At 47.1% G+C, this 20,803-nt stretch overlaps 1 protein-coding gene across 1 annotated transcript in view; it reads right to left on the bottom strand.

The window, feature by feature from the left end:
- Window positions 1–1,210: 1,210 nt before the first annotated feature.
- GTPBP4 (GTP binding protein 4) overlaps window positions 1,211–20,803 on the bottom strand; it is a 116,143-nt gene continuing 96,550 nt past the window's right edge. The window contains exons 16-17 of the mRNA XM_029588538.1: window positions 2,935–3,078; window positions 1,211–2,800 (exon numbers count right to left, since the gene is read on the bottom strand). Of these exons, the coding sequence (XP_029444398.1) occupies window positions 2,648–2,800; window positions 2,935–3,078 (297 nt within the window). The 3' untranslated portion in view covers window positions 1,211–2,647. The remainder of the gene's footprint in view (window positions 2,801–2,934; window positions 3,079–20,803) is intronic.

Below are 20,803 nucleotides of genomic sequence, written 5' to 3'. Positions count from 1 at the left end.
CTAGGAGCACAGAGTCCTAGCAACACAGTGGCATACCTTGCTAAAGACTGATTTAGCCAGACTTCTGAAGCAGCTAAACTTCAAGTGATACAAATCCTAGATGAGGATAACAACTTTAAGTAGTAAGCTTTGTTAATAAGTTTTGGGTGAATTCTTATTTTTAAGTGATGGCCCAGGGCCGATGGAGTTATTGGAAAGGGTGGGGGTCACAAAGCCTTTAAGTGGTTTGTACTTGGTTATAGAGTCTGGGAGATGAAGGGGTCCAATTGGGAGTCTGAGAGGTCCACTAAGGGTTAGCCCATGCATACATTATAGATATTAGCCTGGAGATTAATTTGAGGGAATAGGAATCCAAGATTTTGAGATTAAGCTTATGATTTTCCTTTGTATTTAGTTAGCTTAAGCTTAGAATGTCTAGAAAAGGAAAAATGAATGGGGAACAACTGGAAAAACTAATGATAAAAAGCCCCTTCCAACAAAGATGACAATTTTTACACCTATAAAGTAAGAAGAATATGCAAGTTATTAAACTCACAGAAAACATTTTATACTATGTGGCTTTTGTTCAGTAAGAGATGAAGTGCAGCTTCTGTTATGTTCAGTGACTTGCTTGTGCTGTAATAATTACACAAGAAAACGATTAATCATTAACTTTATATTCTGTATATTGTCAGGAAAACTCTGAATACAACTTGGGTTCATTCTTATCTATCTGTGCCGGATAGTGTGCCTTTCCCAACAGAGTACAACATGAAGAAAAAAAATTTGGTTCAGTATCCCATTACTCATATTAAGGAAAAAAAAAGTGCAGGCTGGCTCAGTGGGGGATCAAAGCAGCAATCAAAACCTAGCAAGTGCCAAAAACTATCTAGGAAATAAACTAATTTTGACCAATGCCAGAATTAAAAAAGAAAGATCTCTTTAGCAACTCTGCAGGGCTGCAAAGGAGAAAATACAGTTCCAACAGCCAAAAAGAAATCAAGAAAAGTTCTTGAACTGCATAAATTACCCCATGTAGGCAACTAAAGGCTTTTATACCTTTCTAGAAAGCTCTAGAAGAAATCTGTCCATTTGATGCTGGGTGTAATCTCATAACCCATAATTGTGAACTGCTTGTCTTCAGAGACTTTAGCACACCAGCCCTTTTCATTCCTGGATGCCTAAGTACTTCTGAAAATGCAAGAGTCATTAAAAGAAAAATGAATGGTTAGGTACTAAAGAATTACATGTTTATTTCTTTCAAAGGCACATTTATTAATGTGAGCAGACAAAAATAACTAGTAATTTTGACAATAATTCATTGTTCATTATAACATTGCTCAATGTCATGCTGATACGCAACATGAATTTTTAAAAAAGGTGAAAATTTAGGATTTAATCTTAAATATTATTGCACTGGATAACTTAAATGAGAAAGGGAAATTCATTATAAGAGATGCATGTATTATATTTGGCAGGCATTTAAAAAATATTAATACATATTTTTAGTTATTTGATTCTGGGTTACTCCAGACTCTACTCAGACTTAAGATTTTTTTTGTTTTAATTACTTTTATTATTCTGTAACTACCACCAATTTCTCAGAAATGCTCAAACAGCCTAAGTTGTGGAGATCCCCATTATCAGTATCCATACACATAAGCAGTTATCTGACTCAAGGCTCTGATACAAGATTTCCCAACACACTCTCTTCAGCAGCAAACTCTTATGGCATGAGAAGATTAGAACCTTCTAAAGCACACTCACAGCCAGCCTACATACCAAAACAAGGAGAGACATGGCATCAGTACCACATTTAAATAGACAAAGAAGCTGAAGACTAATGTTCTCAATGTCTGACTTGAGCAGAAATTGGTAGCAGATTTATACTCCCAGTTGCAACTCCCTACCCCTCCCCCAACCACCCCAATATGAAATGTGCCACATCTGATGTAAAAAACTCAGGCACTTGCCTATCATGCCTATTGGTAAATCCACTCCAGTAGTATTATACTAATTTACTATAAGTAAGAAACATTTGGGGAGAATGGCAGTCATCTCACAAAGTTACCATATCTATGTCTTATTTAGTACCCGATTCACTAAGGGTTTTTTCCCATAGATACAAAATGGGAGAAAAGCCTTAATGAATCTGGCTCTTATTTTCCATTACAAAAATGAAGGCTTCAGTGATACTATACATACGCATACTTACATAGACCTACCCTCTTTGTTGCAAAATGACAGTGTTTATAAAATTAATCTGTATTCTTCTAGGATACCTTCAACAAGTCTGTGTATTTTAGGAATACAGGACCATGACATCCAAGGTATATCGTACTAATAATTTATTTTACATGTAAATGTTATATATATTAATAACATCCATGTATATAGACATATGTATGTATGTATTTAACTCAAAAGCTCTCGTTTTTAGTCTCTCTTAATTCGGCTGTAAGCTCCAAACAGCTGTCTTTCAAATTGCTGTTTAAAATTGCATACATTTGAAATGCACTATACAAATTAATAATATACATACAGATATAGAAGATGTTCCTAATAGTTTTTGGAAGTTTTCACATTGAGGCGCCTACTATAAATTAAGTTTTCTTTGCAAGTGATGAACAAGTAGACAGCAGTTCTCTTTGAAATACAAAAACTCATTTCATCTTCTGTCTGTTGTGCCAGATTTCCTTTTGCCAGCCAGTAAGTGTTTGGGTTTCAGGTCAAACACATGCCTGTCTGCTTCTCCCTTCCTGGCCATGCGATTCAATTTCTTTTGCGATTTCTTCATTAATATCTTTGCCTTCTTCACCATCTGTTTAAAAACAACGAAGAATAAAAGTTACGATACTGAAGTTTCTCTGCTGAACCTACAAGCCCCAGAACCTGCTTCCTCAGTGGTGATTATTTAAATAGAGTGCACACACACACAAAGAGCCCGTCACAAACCTTTGCATCACGGAGTCCAGAGATATCCCGTGGTGCACGAGACGAACTGCGACTGCGGGTCACAGCGACTGGTGCTTCCGATTCCTCCCGCTTCCGCTTCCTAGAAATGCTTCTGGATCTTCTTGCCTGCACAGCATAGTGTGCCTGAGTGCCACAAGATAAAAGTAAGAGACTAGATTAGTACTTGCCCATTATGACCTACTTACTCATCCACTTTCAGAAACATACTTTAAATCTTTTGTGATTTTTAAGCAGCCCACTAAGTTTGGCTTTCCCTGCAGCAGAAAGATTTTTATTGAGATTCAAATAAAAAGAGTAAAGCAAAGCGAAGTTGAAAAAAAGATGCACATAATAATAATAGAACAAAGTTGTCCACTGTGTCTCTTCAATTTAATGAATAGCTATATCCTTTCCTCTTGGAAGAAAACAAAACAAAAAAAGTAATATATGGCTCTAGTTGCAAGAGGACAAAGATTTTACAAAATCTATCTATATTTTTCTACCATACATTCAACAAGTTTGTGTACCTCAAGTGCACAGATTCATGACAGCTAAGGCAGATGTTGCTACACTACATTACTCAGGGTTAGTGCAAGCATATTTGGTGCCCTAGGTGAACCTTTGGTCATTCAACCCCCTCCCCCAACTTAACTACCGACAACAATGGCTCCAAAAACAGCACTTCCTTCTTTGTCAGTATTGGCTATGGTATAGCATCCCTCTAGACATCACACTGGCAAATTTTTGCTGACTTCAAAATCTTGGTGTTCTAGGCAACTGCCTAGTTTGCCTAATAAAAGCACCAGCCCTGACTCTGCCCCTTAAATTTTAAACTGTTTTATACAAGTTAATATATATAGGAAATTAAATCACCAGCATATTTGTAACATTATGACAAATCTAAAACTGTGTAAAGAACTAGCAATAGCTTTAAAATAACCCTCATTAAAATATTTATTTTTAGAAATTTCTATGCAATTATTCCAAATCCAGATAGTCTAAACATTTTTTATTATGATTATACATGAAACTTTAGGGTTGAGAACCTTCAAGTGTAATTCTGCAAGAGAAGGAAATGGTTTGCAACAGTTTAGTTGCTTATTTCTGTATTATACTGTTAAAATCAGACATGGGTGGGAAAAAAAATTTGGGCACCAAACATATATAGGATCCAAGGCAAAAAAATGTGTTTTTCCTAATCATCTTTTCTGGATATTTTTGGTTTGTTTGGGGGTTTTTTTGGGGGTTTTTTTTTTTACCTTTTTTGGTTCATTTTCTTCATTTTTACTTTTGTTTTGCCTACTTTTCTTGCTTTTTTGTCTCATTTTAAATTTTGTGGTTAATATTTCATGGGTTTTGTTTCTTATTTTTGTCTTCTGTTCCTGTCTCTTCTGTGAGGACAGAAAACAAGTCTAGTCAGCAGGGGTGATGCCTCTGGTCAGGCCCAGGCACACTGAAGTGTCTGCTCCTCTTGCTAGTTGGCCTGAAGCCCACTGAAGCAGCAGCAGGGGCAAGTCCTCTGTTGGGTCCAGATCTGCTGAAGCAAAGGGTCCTCCCATCAAGCATGGCCCAACTGAAATAGCAGCAGGTAATTATTTTTAGGCAGCTGGTTCAGCTGACACCCAGTAAATTTTCACCCCTGTACATAATCATTAAAGAAGAAATTATCAACCTGAAGTCCCAGAAACTTTACACTAATTTTCAAAGCAAATGTTCTGGTTCTGTATGATAAGAATATAAGAACATGCCATACTGGGTCAGACCATCAAGCCCAGCATCCTGTTTCCAACAGTGGCCAATCCAGGCCATAAGAACCTGGCAAGTACCCAAAAACTATTCCATGTTACCGTTGCTAGTAATAGCAGTGGCTAAGTGTAGACTTATCTCTTCCTGCCAAGTGACTCTCCCTTATGGGCATTCTGTGAGATATGGCCCATTTCCACACACTGACTGGGTGCAGACACAGGAGGATGGAGCCTGTTCCACCCTGCTTGTTCAGGTAAACATGACCATCTGGTTCTTTCTGGACTAGGACTATATTGTTGATCATCTGGTTTCTCAAAACCTTTAGAGGGTGTTCAATTTACTGGTGCTATAGAAAGTTTTGATGTGCAACCTCTTCTCCTGTAGAGACCAGGGACCAGAGTGCAAAGTCTTTGTAAGTGAGCTTCCTGATTCAGGTTGGGAGCATCTGTAATTAAGATAATTTGGTGAAGAGGGATTTTAAAGAGTAAACCCCGCCAGAGATGTGCTTCTGACTGGTCAATTGCCCAAGCAGGGAAACACATGAACCCCCAAGGACTGGACCAGTAAAGCAGGCAGAAAACAAAGGATGCCAGTATTCAAATCCCACTGACACTCTTTTTGATGTTGAGGGAGAAGGCAGAAGCTGTAGGTGAAAAATGTTCCATCTTCTCTTGGCAAAGTTTTCTTCCTTTGGGAGTCATTTCTGCACATTTAGGGCAGGTTGAAGCATCATGTTTGTCCCCCAAAAAAGGACACACTCGAGGAGGGGATCTGTAATGGACACTGGAGAAATTACTTACCTGATAATTTCCTTTTCCTTAGTGTAGACAGATGGACTCAGGACCAATGGGTACAGTGTACTCGTGCTAGCAGTTGGAGACGGATCAGATTTCAATCTGACGTCAGCACCTAGTACATATATCCCTGCAGGAAGTGCAGCAGATCAGTATTCTTCCTTGCAAAGCAGTATGGATATATGTGTGATTGATTAACTTAATGAGTTTAAATCTGATAATTTAGGTGCAACGTTAAAATTTGATTAATTTTGAACTGGTTGGTTGGCTATAGCTGGAGACCGCCAGTATCATCAACTGGAAAGCGTCGACACCCGGCAGGGTGGATGCCCTATGTAAATGAAAAACATGGCTTACCTTGATTTGATGAACAACCATGTATAACGGCAGCCGAGGGTGGGCTGCTGAGTCCATCTGTCTACACTAAGGAAAAGGAAATTATCAGGTAAGTAATTTCTCCATTTCCTAGCGTGTAGCAGATGGCCTCAGGACCAATGGGATGTATAAAAGCTACTCCCGAACTGGTTGGGAGGCTGCCCGAGGTCCAATTAGGATAGCTCTTGCAAATGCTGTGTCCTCCCGTGCCTGAACATCCAGACGGTAGAATCTGGAGAAGGTATGGATGGAGGACCAAGTTGCCGCTCTGCAGATCTCGGCAGGCGACAGTAATCTAGTTTCTGCCCAGGAGACCGCCTGAGCTCTGGTAGAGTGGGCCTTGACCTGTAGAGGTGGTTTTCCCGCTTCTACATAGGCCGCCTTGATGACTTCTTTGATCCAGCGGGCAATGGTTGCCCATGAGGCCGCTTTCCCTTGCTTCTTCCCGCTGTGAAGGACAAACAGATGGTCCGTCTTTCGTACTGGTTCCGACATTTCCAGGTATCTGGATAGCAATCTGCCGATGTCGAGATGGCGCAGGGATCGACCTTCTTCCGACTTCTTCAAACCTTCCATGGTTGGTAATGATATGGTTTGGTTGAGGTGGAAGTGTGAGACTACTTTGGGTAGGAAGGAGGGAACCGTGCGTAGATGGATGATCCCTGGGGTGATTCTGAGGAATGGATCACGGCAGGACAGCGCTTGCAGCTCTGAGATGCGGCGGGCCGAGCATATGGCCAGCAGGAACACCATCTTAAAGGTTAGTAGTCGGAGAGATAGGCCTCGGAGGGGTCTGAAGGCGGGTCCCGCTAGGAATTCCAAAACTAGGTTGAGGTTCCACAGGGGCTCTGGCCACTTCAGAGGGGGGCGAATGTGTTTGACCCCTTTCAGGAAGCGTGAAACATCTGGGTGCGTGGCAATGCTGTTGCCCTCACTCCTGGGACCGTAGCATGACAGGGCTGCCACCTGAACCTTGATTGAGTTGAGGGACAGTCCCTTCTGAAGTCCATTTTGTAAGAACTCCAAAATTATGGGAACTTTAGCGGAATGTGGTTTGCTGCTGTGATCTTCGCACCAGGCTTCAAATACTCTCCAGATCCTTATGTACGTTAGAGATGTGGAGAACTTGCGTGCTCGGAGGAGGGTATCTATTACTGACCCCGAGTATCCCCTCTTCCTTAGTCGGGCCCTCTCAATGGCCAGACCGTAAGAGAGAATTGAGCTGGATCCTCGTGGAGGATGGGGCCTTGTAGTAGGTCCCTGTGTGGAGGCAGGGGTAGAGGATCCCCTGCAAGTAGTCTTCTCATGTCTGCGTACCAGGGTCTTCTTGGCCAGTCCAGGGCCACCAGAAGGACTAGGCCTCTGTGTCGCCGAATCTTGTGAATGATTGCGCCCAGCAGGGGCCATGGGGGAAAGGCGTATAGCAGGGTCCCCGGTGGCCAGATCTGTACAATGCGTCGATCCCTTGTGACTGTGGGTCTCGCCTGCGACTGAAGTATCTGGGTACTTGAGTGTTGGATCTGTTCGCCAGTAGGTCCATTTCCGGAGTCCCCCACCGATCCCTTATCTTGAAGGCTGTGGAGGACAGCTTCCATTCTCCCGGGTTTAGGCTTTCTCTGCTGAGGAAGTCTGCTGTGGTGTTGTCTTTCCCGGCGATATGGACGGCGGAGATGTCCTGGAGATTTGCTTCCGCCCAGGACATCAGAGGGGCTATTTCTAAGGATACCTGTTGGCTTCTGGTTCCGCCCTGTCGGTTGATGTATGCCACCGTGGTGGCGTTGTCCGACATCACTCTGACCGCTTTGTTTCGAAGTCTGTGGGAAAATCGTAGGCAGGCTAGCCTGTCTGTGCCTCTAGTCAGTTGATGTTCCACCCTGACTCTTCTTTGTTCCACCGCCCTTGGGCGGTTAGCTCTTCGCAGTGTGCTCCCCATCCGCTTAGGCTGGCATCTGTGGTGAGCAGGGTCCAGGTTGGGGAGGATATTCTTGATCCCCGGCTCATGTGGTTGGACTGTAGCCACCACCGTAACTGGGTCCGCACTCTGGTCGGTAGAGGTAGATGTACGGTGTAGTTCTGTGATCGTGGACTCCACCGAGATAGGAGAGAGCTTTGCAAAGGTCTCATATGAGCTTGCGCCCATGGTACCACTTCCAATGTGGATGCCATTAGACCGAGGGCTTGTAGATAATCCCAAGCTGTGGGCCAGGTGGCGATCAGCAGGGTCTGGAGTCGGTTCCGCAGTTTTGATCTCCTCGTGGGGGTCAGGCTGACCTTGTCCTCCTTGGTGTCGAATTGGACTCCTAGGTATTCCAGCGACTGCTATGGCTGTAGGGAGCTCTTGTTCGTGTTGACTACCCATCCTAGGCTTTCCAGTAGAGTTATGACTCTGTTGGTTGCTCGGTGGCTCTCCTCCGGTGACTTTGCCCTGATCAACCAATCGTCCAGATAGGGATGGACGAGGATTCCTTCCTTCCTGAGTGTCGCCGCTACCACTACTATTACCTTGGTGAAGGTCCGCGGTGCGGTGGCTAACCCAAAGGGTAGTGCCCGGAATTGGAAGTGTTGGTTCAGGACCTTGAAGCGTAAGTAGCGCTGATGTTCCTGATGGATGGGGATGTGCAAGTAAGCCTCTGACAGGTCCAGGGATGTGAGGAACTCTCCTGGCTGTATTGCACGTATGACTGAACGCAGGGTTTCCATGCAAAATCTTGGGACCCTTAGGTGTCGGTTGACTGACTTGAGGTCCAGGATGGGCCTGAAGGTGCCCTCTTTCTTGGGTACAATGAAGTAAATGGAGTAATGTCCAGAATTTATCTCCCATGAAGGCACTGGGGTTATGGCCTTTAGGGTGAGGAGTCTGGTCAGCATAGCCTCCACTGCCGTCCTTTTGTGGCAGGGAGATTCCACGAACTTGTCCGGAGGGGTTCGAAGGAAGTCTAGGTAGTACCCTTCTCTGATGATGGCTAGGACCCACTTGTCCGGTTATCGCGACCCATCTGCGGTAGAATAGGGTTAGTCTGCCCCCTATGGCTTCTTCCCTTGGATGGGTCGGCTGATTCTCATTGTGGGGTGCGGCTGGGACCTGAACCCGAGCCGGTTCCCCTCTTGCTGTGCCTGTTCCGAAAGGACTGGTTTCTGGCCGGAGGACGAGGTGCTTGGTAGGTATTCCTGTAAGGGTTGAAGCGATGTGAGCTTCTGCCTCTGGATGGCCTGGGAAAGGGGCGCTGGTTTCTCTTTGACTTGTCTTCTAGCAGACGAGGTAATGGAGAGTCGCCCCATTTGTTAGCCAATTTCTCCAGTTCGCTGCCGAACAGGAGGGAACCTTTGAAGGGCATTCTTGTAAGGCGTGTCTTGGAGGAGGCGTCGGCCGACCAATTTCACAGCCAGAGTTGTCTCCTGGCTGCCACTGAGGATGACACTCCCCTGGCTGCTGTGCGTACCAGATTGGAGGCAGCGTCCGTGAGGAAGGAGAGAGCTGATTCCATGTCTTCTCCCGGGGTGTTGTTCCTGGCTTGAGATAAACAGGAACGTGTCACCACGGTGCAGCAGGTCGCAATTTGAAGGGACATAGCTGCCACCTCAAAGGCTTGTTTCAGTGTGGCTTCCAGGCGCCGATCATGTGCGTCCTTGAGGGCCGCCCCTCCCTCCACTGGTATGGTGGTGCGCTTAGCGACTGCGCAAACTATGGCATCCACTTTGGGGCACGCTAACAGCTCCTTGGTCGCTGGGTCCAGAGGGTACAAGGTGGATAAGGCTCGACCCCCTTTGAATGAGGACTCTGGCACATTCCACTCCAGGTCGATTAGCTGCTGCGCCGCCTGTAGGAGGGGGAAATGGTGGGCCGTCTGTCAGAGGCCCTCTAGCAGGGGGTTCATTCTAGGTTCCCCCGGGGTGTCTTGGCCCGGGATAGCGAGCTCCGATAGGCATTGAGATACCAGGTCCAGAAGGTCCTCCTTTGCGAAGAAGCGTCTCATGGTTCGATGCGGCTCTGTCCCCGAGGGAAGTTCTCCCTCCTCGAGGGGCTCGACTTCTTCCTCGGAGTAATCCGTTTCCCCATATATGGGGTTTCTGGGAGGTGGGAGCCTGTGCCTAGGCCTCGAGGGTCCTGGGGCATGAGGGTCTTCCGGTGGGTATGGGTCTGCTCGGTACTCAGACTACATCCTGACAAAGGCGTGAATCCCTTTGAATAATTCCACCCAGGAGAGCGAGGCCGGTTCTAGGTTGAGGGGTGCCAGGTCTCTGGGGGTCCCCGTCTGAGGGATGGTCTCACTGGGGCCTGCTAGGTCTGGGGTGTTTCCTGAGGAGCTAGCACTTAATCTTGGGCGAGACTGGCCGTGGGCTGGAGCTCCTAGGGCCTCTTCACATTGGGCACATAGGGCGTCTGCTTCCTCGCTCTGTGCGGCTCTGAGGTTGCATGCAGAGCAGAGGCCTAGAGCCATTATGCCTGACTCTGGAGGTGCCGCTTCTGCGGACACGTGGGCTCTTGTGCGATCCATTGCATCGAATATCTATGTGCGCCGATGCGCTCTCAGCCATAGATGTGCGCGAGGCTTAAGCACGGAGGATTACTAACGTGCGCCTAAGGATGTGCGCCTATTAATGTGCGCCTATAATACGCGCCCAAATATCGGCGCCTATGATACGCGCCCAACCTTGGCCGCCTGTGATACGCGCCCAACCTTGGCCGCCTGTGATACGCGCCCAACCTTGGCCGCCTGTGATACGAGCCCAATCTTTAGGCGCCTAGCTTAATGGGTGCCCAACTGTTTTCGGGCGCCTAATATACGTGCCCATTACTTGAGCGCTTAGCTTTATTTGAGCGCTCGAGCAGGCGGAGGGTGGCGAACAAAGACAAGATGGCGACGGCGAGCAGGCAAGCAAGATGGCGACCTCCTTGGAGGGTCTCCATGTGGGCAGACCCTGCTAATCCTCGATCATCGGAGACCAGTAAGTAAAGGATGTACGCCTTACCTTGTCTTCGGCGCTTCCCGGTTGCGACCCAGGCGGTCTCCGGCTGCGGGGGAGAGGGTGATTACCTTCACCGCCGCGCTCGAGGATGTGTGCCCGCCGCCTCTAAGCCGCGCCCGAACTCATCTTGCTCGGGGGCTAAGTCCTCGCCGCGAACGGCTCCGGACCGAGGCTGCCTCTAAGCCGCACCCGAGCCCTTCTCACTCGGGGGCTAGGTCCCTGCCGCGAATCGGCCACCGGACCGAGGCTCTCACCTCCGAGGGACCACGGAAATCACCTCTGGAAACTCGACTGGGGGAGGGACCAGAGGGTATCACCGCAGGAGTGCGGGGCTCGTCTTCAGGTAGGATATTTCTTTAAATTTGTTTGGTAGAACGCTCAGCGAGATAGCTCTTAACTGCTTTGGAGATGGAAAATACTAATCTGCTGCACTTCCTGCAGGGGTATATATACTAGGTGCTGACGTCAGATTGAAATCTGATCCGTCTCCAACTGCTAGCACGAATACACTATACCCATTGGTCTTGAGTCCATCTGCTACACGCTAGGAAATGTCCGATTACAGACAGGACATTTTTTAAATCCGGTAGCCATTTTCAATCGACAGCCGTCGATGAAATGAGGGAAAAAAATTGAGAAAAAAGTTTTTACTCGGAGTAAAAATGAGATTATGATTACTCACCAGCTGGTGGAAATCTGAGAGAGATCCCTTGTGGGAGAAAAAGAATGAGAAAATAAGTGACTTTTCAGTCAGCAAACACTGTGAGAAAACTCACGAGGCTCCTTGCTCCGCGAAGCTTACAGCAGCGCGGAAAAACGAAGACTAAAGAGAGACCCCTGTGGCAGAGAATATCATGGCATGTTGGGCATACTCAGTGGCCTCACAGGGCCAGTCAAAAGTTTCTAGAAACTTTGACAGAAAGTTTTCCCGCATAGGGCTCCATCAATGATGTCACCCACATGTGAGGACTAGCATCCGGCTTGTCCTGGGATAAACTTTTTTAGATAGATTCCAACTCATAATTCCTTGCCTTAAGTAGCACTGAAAAGTGCTGTTGTGGGACACTCTACTGGCTTGGAGAGACAGATCCATTTGGTGCCACCTGATGACATCACCCACAGTTCATGGCTAATTCAGTCTTACTTATTCATGGAAAATACAACCATGTGATTACTGTATCATGGACTACTCTGACTAGATACACTCTCTCAACAGGAGGACTGAGTATCCGCAATTTATAAAATTAAAAAGCAAAGATTTTTTTTTAATGTCACCTGGATTTTCGATAGCATGATTTAGTTCAGAGTCCAGCAAGACAGTCCTTTTGACCAGGGTTTTTGGAGGAGCTCATAGGTTTCAAGTGGAATTTTAAAATTAGGGATATGCCTGGAATGAAAATAATCCTCCTTTCTTTTTGGGCTATAAACTACCTCCATCTCTCTCCTACAGTGGAACAGGTTTGACCACTATGACTTGCAAGAGGCAAGAGATTTATAACTCAAGTAGGTTCTGGGGCAGAGCAGTGCTCTTTTAAATAAGAGATTTAGAGTGAGTCCTAATAGGTTTAAATTTGTAATCTTCCTTTATTATGTGAAGGACTCAAATCTGACATTATGGGTCAATAGCTTATAAAAAAAACAAAAAACCTCTAACTTTCCCCTATAGAGAGGTCATCAGGAACAGAGACTACGATTCTGGCTACCACCTCTGGATTAAATCAAAAACACATCCCAAGTAGGTGGTTGTATGGTGTTTACAACTTCCCTGGTTTTGACAGAGAGGCCCGAGAAACATTTCATTTCAGGGAAAAACTGCTTCCTAGGTGGACCATTATGAAACCTCCAGAATATGAAGGATGGCTTGGCAGAGACAATGGATAACATCTGAAGCACGGAATGACTATCTTTCATGAGCTCTACTGTTTGCTTGAGCTTATTTCTGAAGAAACTCACCACTGCAAGGCATGTCTGAGAACCTTTCCTGCACATCCACATGAAGGCCTGATGCCCATAATGAGACCATCTCAATATCATTTCAAAACCAAATACTTCTAACATTCTCATTGATTTCATTCAGATGATAGAACCTTACTGGTTTCTCTTGCAGAAGAAACTTGGTAAATACCTGGATCCCCTCTAAGATTGTATGTAAGTATTGCATCAGAAAGTATCTAGGACTGGCACACAGTGTTCTGGTAATACCTCTTCCAAAAAAGATTCAGAATCAGAGACTCAAGTCCAGAGGGGATCAATTTCATAACCCTGTTAGGGTGGATTTAACTATGGTATGGTACTGGGGCCTTGTCAAATCTCTCAGACTGGACATGATAATTCATGTTCACCTTCTTACCCACTGGAAATCTACCATGTTCTCTTCCACACATCCTGGAAGAAATGGTGGGCCAGCACTACCACCAACTTTTTAAGGATAGTTGACAAAGCTGAGAAGAGGTTCCCTCAACTATACTTCAATCTACAACTCAAGGATGATCTTACCTTTCCCTTTGTACAAAATCTAAAAACAGTCTTCAAGTGGAAACCTATTTGTCGCATGTGGCAGAGATGCCCTGATGGGAAGTCAGTTGAGTATTCCTCTTTGGAATGGTATTCTTCTATTTGGCAAGCTAATGCCCTAGGACTTATACTCTCACTTAGAAAACATTATAATGGATATTTGGGAATGTACAGAACCAGGAGCTGAAGAACTCAGTGTCCTAGAATTCAGCTCTTTGAGCATCAGGGCCATGCTGTTTCAAGAGCTAAGAGAGGCATCCCACTCAAAACTTATTTGACATTAATTCAGTAAGCATGCACACCCAGACAGGCTCAGGACACCAGAGCCTCATTTTTAAAGGCTCCAAGAAGAGGACTGCTTCATGCACCAAAAGAAGTCAAGGTACTCAACCCCAAAACCCTAATACACCAAGGTGGTAAGCAAATATGTCAGCAAGTCTGACTTTAAGATTGACAATGATGGAGTCCCGTGATGCGGTGAACCCGGGTGAACATTTCCCTTCGGGCTCCTGGTGCCATCCCTTCATCCTTGCTATTATCTTTCGCATCCTGACCCCTAGACACCTTTAAACTGGAGATATAAGTCGCATTATGAATATAACTCAGTATATGAAAAAATCTCCATCTGGTATGCCAGATAAACCTACAAAAAAATGAGAGAAAAATCCAGGCATAGCTAAGTTAAAATGGCTGTGGCAGCGGTTGAAGTGGCAGTGACTGCTATAAAGGTAGCTGTTGCAGAAGCGATTAAAGAAAAATTAGATGGCATATTTGAGCAGATATCAGAAATAAAAAACACCTTAACAGACTCTGGGCCACGTATGGAAGCATTGGAAGGTTGTGTGTTGCTCGCGGAAGATGAAACCCTGGCAATGACGAGCAAACTCCCAACAGCTGGAGAAACTGGTAGAGGCACATGAAGGTAAAATCGTTGAACTGGAAAATAGATTGAGCACAATTTGCACTTCCTTGGTTTTCCGGAGGAGCTGGAAGAAAGTAAATTGGCTGTGATTCTGACTGCATGGCTTCTAGAGGTCTAACGGGCTTGAAAGAAGCAGTAGTTATATAAAGGGCACACAGGCTGGGTCAGAAAAAACTGGGCAATCAGAGACTCTGCATAATAATCGCAAAGTTCCTGAATTGGGATCATCGGCAAGCGATTTGGCGGGCCTCAAAACAAGCCTCATGGCATTATCAGAACACCACGATACAGCTTTTCCAGGATTTCTCATGTCATAAGAACATAAGAAATTGCCATGCTGGGTCAGACCAAGGGTCCATCAAGCCCAGCATCCTGTTTCCAACAGAGGCCAAACCAGGCCACAAGAACCTGGCAATTACCCAAATACTAAGAAGATCCCATGCTACTGATGCAATTAATAGTAGTGGCTATTCCCTAAGTAAACTTGATTAATAGCAGTTAATGGACTTCTCCTCCAAGAACTTATCCAAACCTTTTTTAAACCCAGCTACACTAACTGCACTAGCCACATCCTCTGGCAACAAATTCCAGAGCTTAATTGTGCGTTGAGTGAAAAAGAATTTTCTTCGATTAGTCTTAAATGTACTACTTGCTAACTTCATGGAATGCCCCCTAGTCCTTCTATTATCCGAAAGTGTAAATAACCGATTCACATCTACTCGTTCAAGACCTCTCATGATCTTAAAGACCTCTATCATATCCCCCCTCAGCCGTCTCTTCTCCAAGCTGAACAGCCCTAACCTCTTCAATCTTTCCTCATAGGGGAGCTGTTCCATCCCCTTCTATATCTTTTTTGAGATGCGGTGACCAGAACTGCACACAGAATTCAAGGTACGGTCTCACCATGGAGCGATATAGAGGCATTATGACATTTTCCGTTTTATTAACCATTCCCTTCCTAATAATTCTTAACATTGTTTGCTTTTTTGACTGCTGCAGCACACTGAGTCAATGATTTTAAAGTATTATCCACTATGATGTCTAGATCTTTTTCTTGGGTGGTAGCTCCTAATATGGAACCTAACATTGTGTAACCACAGCAAGGGTTATTTTTCCCTATATGCAACACCTTGCACTTGTCCCCAGATGATCAGATCTCTGAAAGAGAGAGATCCTGCAGGAGCAGGAACCAGACTTGCCTTGGCCAAAGAGGAGCAATGAGAATCATGGTCCCCCTGTCCTGCTGGAGCTTCCAGAGAGTCTTCATCATCAGGGGAAGTGGAGGATAGGCATACAGAAGGTCCTCTGGATTGCGCGGAACTAGTAGGCTCATCAACATGCATTTGCATGTTGCGGGCGCTATTCGTTTCTGGGGGGGGGGGGGGGGTTTGGCTGCGCATTTTCCACACGCTATTACCCTTTACTGTATAAGGGGTAAAAATAGCGTGTGGAAAACGCGTGGCCAAACGGGGGCCAACAGTGCGCTCGGTTGAGCGCACCATACTGCATCGGCCTGTATGAGACACGTTATATGAAGGCAAGAAAATATTCAAATGGCAACCTGTCAATATGGCTGTGCTGAAAAAATATCCATTGGCTGGGTCAGCAGAACTGACAAACAAACCTAAGAAGTGCTTAAAACATACTTAACTAAAACAACACTAGCAAGTTTTGTTAGAAAAGTCTGAAGAAAGAATTATTTCTGAAACTCTGTAGGGCTAAAAGGAAAAAAAATGCATCCTGCTTCAGTGGACAAAATAAATTGAGAGCCATAGGGGCCATCAGAGAGAAAGCTTTTTTGCCTGATGGACCGATGGACATAAATGCTTCGCTCCTTGAAGAAAATGGACTACGTCCGGATTAGCTGGCAAGGCAACTCCTTGCACCTTAGCGCGAAAACAACCTAGGGCTGCTACCTGAACTCACAGGAATTAAAGAACTAACCTCTAACGAGACCATCCTGCAAAAAAGGCCAAAACATCTCCCACTAAGGCACGAGTAGGCTTAATCTTGTGCTCCAAACACCAAGACTCGAAAATTCCCCCACACCCTGACGTACGCCAGGGAAGTAGAGGTCTTCCTGGACTGCAAGAGAGTAGTGACTACCGCATCTGAATAACCCTTATTCTTTAAATGCTCCCTCTCAAAAGCAAGGCCGCTAAACCAAAGTGATCTGCCCCTTCCAAACAAACGAGGCTTTGACACAGCAGATTTGGCAATAGATGTAAGCGCAAGGGCCCATCCACCGCCAGGTTGATCAGATCTACGAACTACGGCCACCTTGGCCACTCCGGAGCTACCAGGATTACGTCGCCTGGATGAGCCTCTATACGTAGCAATACCTTGCCGATTAAGGGCCATGGAGGGAAGATGTATAGAAGCACGCCTGATGGCCAGGGAAGAACTAGGGCATCCACCCCCTTTGCCCTGGCTCCCGATGCCGATTGAAGAATCTTGGGACTTTGGTGTTGCGGAACATCGCCATCAAATCCATGCACGGCCTGGTCCACCTACAGCAGATAAGGAGAAAAGGTCTCCTCAGACAGTTCCCACTCCCTGGGATCCAGCTGGTGAAGGCTCAGGAAGCCTGCTTGAACCTTGTCCAGGCCTGCAATATGGGAAGCTGTGATTCTCTTCAGATGCATTTCCGCCCAGCTGATCAGCTCCCAGGCTTCTAGGGCTACTGCTCAGCTACTGGTACCACCCTGACGGTTGATGTAAGCCACTGCTGTCGCATTGTTTGACAGGACTCTCACCAATCTCCCTCACAGCAGGGGAAGAAGAGCCTGAAAAGTAAGTTGAACGGCTCTGGTCTCCAACCGGTTGATGGCTCACAAGGACTGTTGTTGACCAATGGCCCTGCACCGATCTGTTCCGACAGACCGCCGCCCCCCCCCCCAAACCGGAGAGACTGGCTACCACCGTCCAAGAACGGACTTCCAGGTCTTCCCCCTTGGCGAAGCATGTCCGGGATGAACCACCAGGAGAGACTGGACCGCGCAGACTCAGTAAGAGGAAATGATAGCTGAAACTGTTCGGAGATAGAGTACAATCGGGATAGTAAAACTGACTGAAGAGGCCTCATATGAGCAAAGGCTCATGGAACCAGTTCCAGGGTGGAAGCAGGGCCGGAGGAACCACTAGGCGAGCTAGGCCTGTGCCTAGAGCGCCGCTGCTCGCGGCCACTTCAGGCAGCAGAATTTTGAAAGGGCAAAAAGTACCCCTTCAAAATTCTGCCCAGCCCCCGCCTCACCCTGCTTCCTCTCCCCCCCCCCCTCTCCCCGTCGTGCCATCCTCCCAATGCCCCCCTGGTGGTCCAGCGGAGGACTTGTGAGCGATCTGCCGCTCCCGGGGTCTCGGCTGCCACTAACTAAAATGGCGCCGGTGGCCTTTAGCCTCTACCATGTGACAGGGGCCAACCAATGGCACCAGTAGCCCCTGTCACATGGTAGGGGCTGAAGGCCACCGGCGCCATTTTGGTTAGTGGCAGCCGAGGCTCCCAGGCTCCCCACCGGACCAGGTGTTTTTTGTGAGGTTTTTTTTGGGGTGGAGGGTGGGGGAGTGGCGGCATGTGGTCCATGCCCCTAGAGTCGGGGCTGCGACCGGGGGCAGGCTGGTGGCAGCACGACTTGGGGGGGTGGCGCAAGGCTGAAGGTGCCTAGGGCACCGAATCTCCTTGCACCGGCCCTGGGTGGAAGCCATTTACCCAAGGACTTGCAAGTAATTCCAGACCCTGGGCAGGCACTTGGCCAACAAAGAGTGAACTTGGGACTGCAACTTGTGGATCCGCTCCAAGGTGAGGAAAACCTTGCCCAATCAGCCAGTCATCCAGATGCACCAGCACTCCCTGCCGCCACCACCACCACCATCACCTTGGTAAAGGATCTGGGCGCTGTCGCTATGTCGAAAGGCAGGGTGCAAAACTGAAAATGTTCTCCCAAAATCATGAACCTCAGGAACCGTTGGTCGGGCTGAATTTCTATGTGCAAGTATGCCTCTGACAAGTCCAAGGACGCTAGGTACTCTCCCTCGTGGGCTGCTGCAATGACTGACCGCAAGATCTCCATGCGGAAATACGGCACCTAGAGCGCCTTATTCACATCCTTCAAAATTGAGACTGGGCCAGAAGGTGCCCTCCTTCTTTGGCACTAAAAAGTAGATGGAATATCAGCCTGCCTTTCACTCTGCAGGAGGTACTGGCACAATGGCTCCCAACCACTGAGGCGACAGATGGTGTCTCGCACCGCCAACTTCTTTTGTTCATAAGAGCACGGGGAGACGAGAAAACGATCCCTGAGGGCCGAGCAAATTCTAAAGCGTAGCCTTCCTTATTATGTCTAAGACCCACTGGTCAGACTTGATTTTGGCCCACTCCTCGTAAAAAAGAGCCAGCCGGCCCTCTATCAACAGAACAGAGGAGTGGGCCGGCCTCGCCTCATTGGGAAGATTTTGCTCCTCCCATTCATTGGGACGAGCCGTCTTTGCCAGGCCGGCAGCCGCGAACGGGCAGGCAGCAGTCGTGGGGGGTCAGACCTAAGTTTGCCTTGAGGAAGAAACTGATGATCTGGATGCCCGGAACCTCCGATATCCCCGGAAATGGGACCAAGAGGGCAGCGAGCTACTTGCCTCCGGCTTATCTTCGGCAATCTATGAACCTTCTTCTCTCCAAGGGATTTAATAATTTCCTCCAAATCCTTGCCAAATAGCAACTTTACCTTAAAGGGCAAAGAACCCAGCTGCGCTTTGAAGGAGACCTCCACCAACCAATTCCTCAACCAGAGGAGCCTGCGAGGAGAAACAGACGACATAATGGTACTAGCCAAGGTTCAAAGTAGATCGTACAATGCATCTGCACTGTAGGCTACCACGGATTCTAGCCGTTCCACCTGAAGGGAGTCCAAAGCCACCAAGGACTTATCCACTTGCAATTGCTGCATCAAGCGAAGGCCCGCTCTTAACATAAAGCTGCTACACATAGCCGCCCTAGTTCCCAGAGCAGAAACCTCAAATATCTTCTTGAGATGACGTTAAGCACTGCATTGCCAGTCACTGGGATAGTAGTCTTCTTCGTAACTGCTGAGACTGCAGCATCCACCTTAGGGTCCCTGAGGAGGTCAAGTGCCTCTTCCAGGAGAAGGTATAATTTGTCCATCGCCCGACAGACCTTGAGCCCTGTGTCTGGAGTACCCACTCCCTATGGATCTACAGTCCCCAACTGAGTACCCTCCTGGGGCGCCTCAATACCCAGTTCCTCCAGAACTGCAGGAATAAGGGGGGCCCCAATTGCTCCTTGCGGAACAAGCAGATCATTTTGGGCTCATCCCCTTCGACCACTGGCATCTCCGCCAACGCCTATTCAGGATCCCAGTCTGCATCTGGGTCCACTCCTTGATGACCCTTGGCAAGCGGATCATCCTGGCTTAAAGTCGCAGAAGAGGAATCCACTGGAGACTTTTCAACCTCATGGCCCCCCCGCTCCAAGGCCCTTGGTTTCTTGGCAGCTGAGGCCCCCACCTTCTCAGGGGCTTTGGGCTTCTTAACCGCCCTGAAGGGAGCCCCCTTTTTCCCATGTCTCTTAGTAGATCTTCTGGCCTTAAAGGCCTTGTGCAGCAGGAGAATAAAATCAGAGGAAAAGGAGGATGAAGAATCTGAAGTTTCCCCGGGGTCTGCATTGAAAGAAACACCCTGCTCCCCCATGATTTGGCCCCCTCCGGAGGCACCAGCCTACACAGATAAGGGAGACGGAGAATACTGGCAGGCTGATGTCAGTGCAGGGGTACATATACCATGACAACAGCTTTGCTCTGTCTCCATCTGCTGGTAGAGGTGGTATAATCCACTGGAATGGATTAACTTGTCTGAATGCTAAGAAAAATAAATTATTCAACAAAAATTTAACAAATTAATGAAGGTAGATCTATGTCTCAATTTGAAAGCGTGACTGTACTGTTAGTTCATGGCAACAAATTTCAGGTTCAACTGCACTAATCGCTTTTAACATGTAAAAATTAGTGAAGCAATGATATTTTATTTAATTTAGCTCACGGTGAGTTGCATTCATGTACAGCAGGCATGTGTGTGCATCAAGAGGAGGGAGGGAGTGAAAGTCAATAAGTGCTTTTGGAGACATAATACCTCAAAACACCATATAAGCAACCTTGCCTTTTATACAGACAGGTGGCACTAATAAATTAAAACAAAAACAATTTCTCACATTTTCATTTTGTGCCAGATAATGCATAAATGTTCTGCTTCCTCTCTCCAAGAATTGTCCTCCCTTCCCTCAGGGCCGGTGCAAGGGGATTTGGCGCCCTAGGCGAGCCTTCTTCCTTGCGCCCCCCCCCCCCCCCCCCGGTCTCGGCCCCGACTCCTACCTCATTCTCAATCACGCCCGCTGACTGGGGTTTTCTGGGTCGCGAGCAGATTGGGCACTGCTTGCGGCCGCCAAATCTCCACTCCTCTTTGCCACCACTTGCGGCCCCATATGGCTCGCACCCAGTGGCGCACCAAGGGTCTCCGGCGCCCAGGGGCCAATGCATTTGTGTGCCAC

Source organism: Rhinatrema bivittatum, chromosome 2, assembly GCF_901001135.1.
Source record: "Rhinatrema bivittatum chromosome 2, aRhiBiv1.1, whole genome shotgun sequence".
In the NCBI taxonomy this organism is placed as follows: domain Eukaryota; kingdom Metazoa; phylum Chordata; class Amphibia; order Gymnophiona; family Rhinatrematidae; genus Rhinatrema; species Rhinatrema bivittatum.
This window is presented reverse-complemented; position numbering and strand designations above follow the sequence as displayed.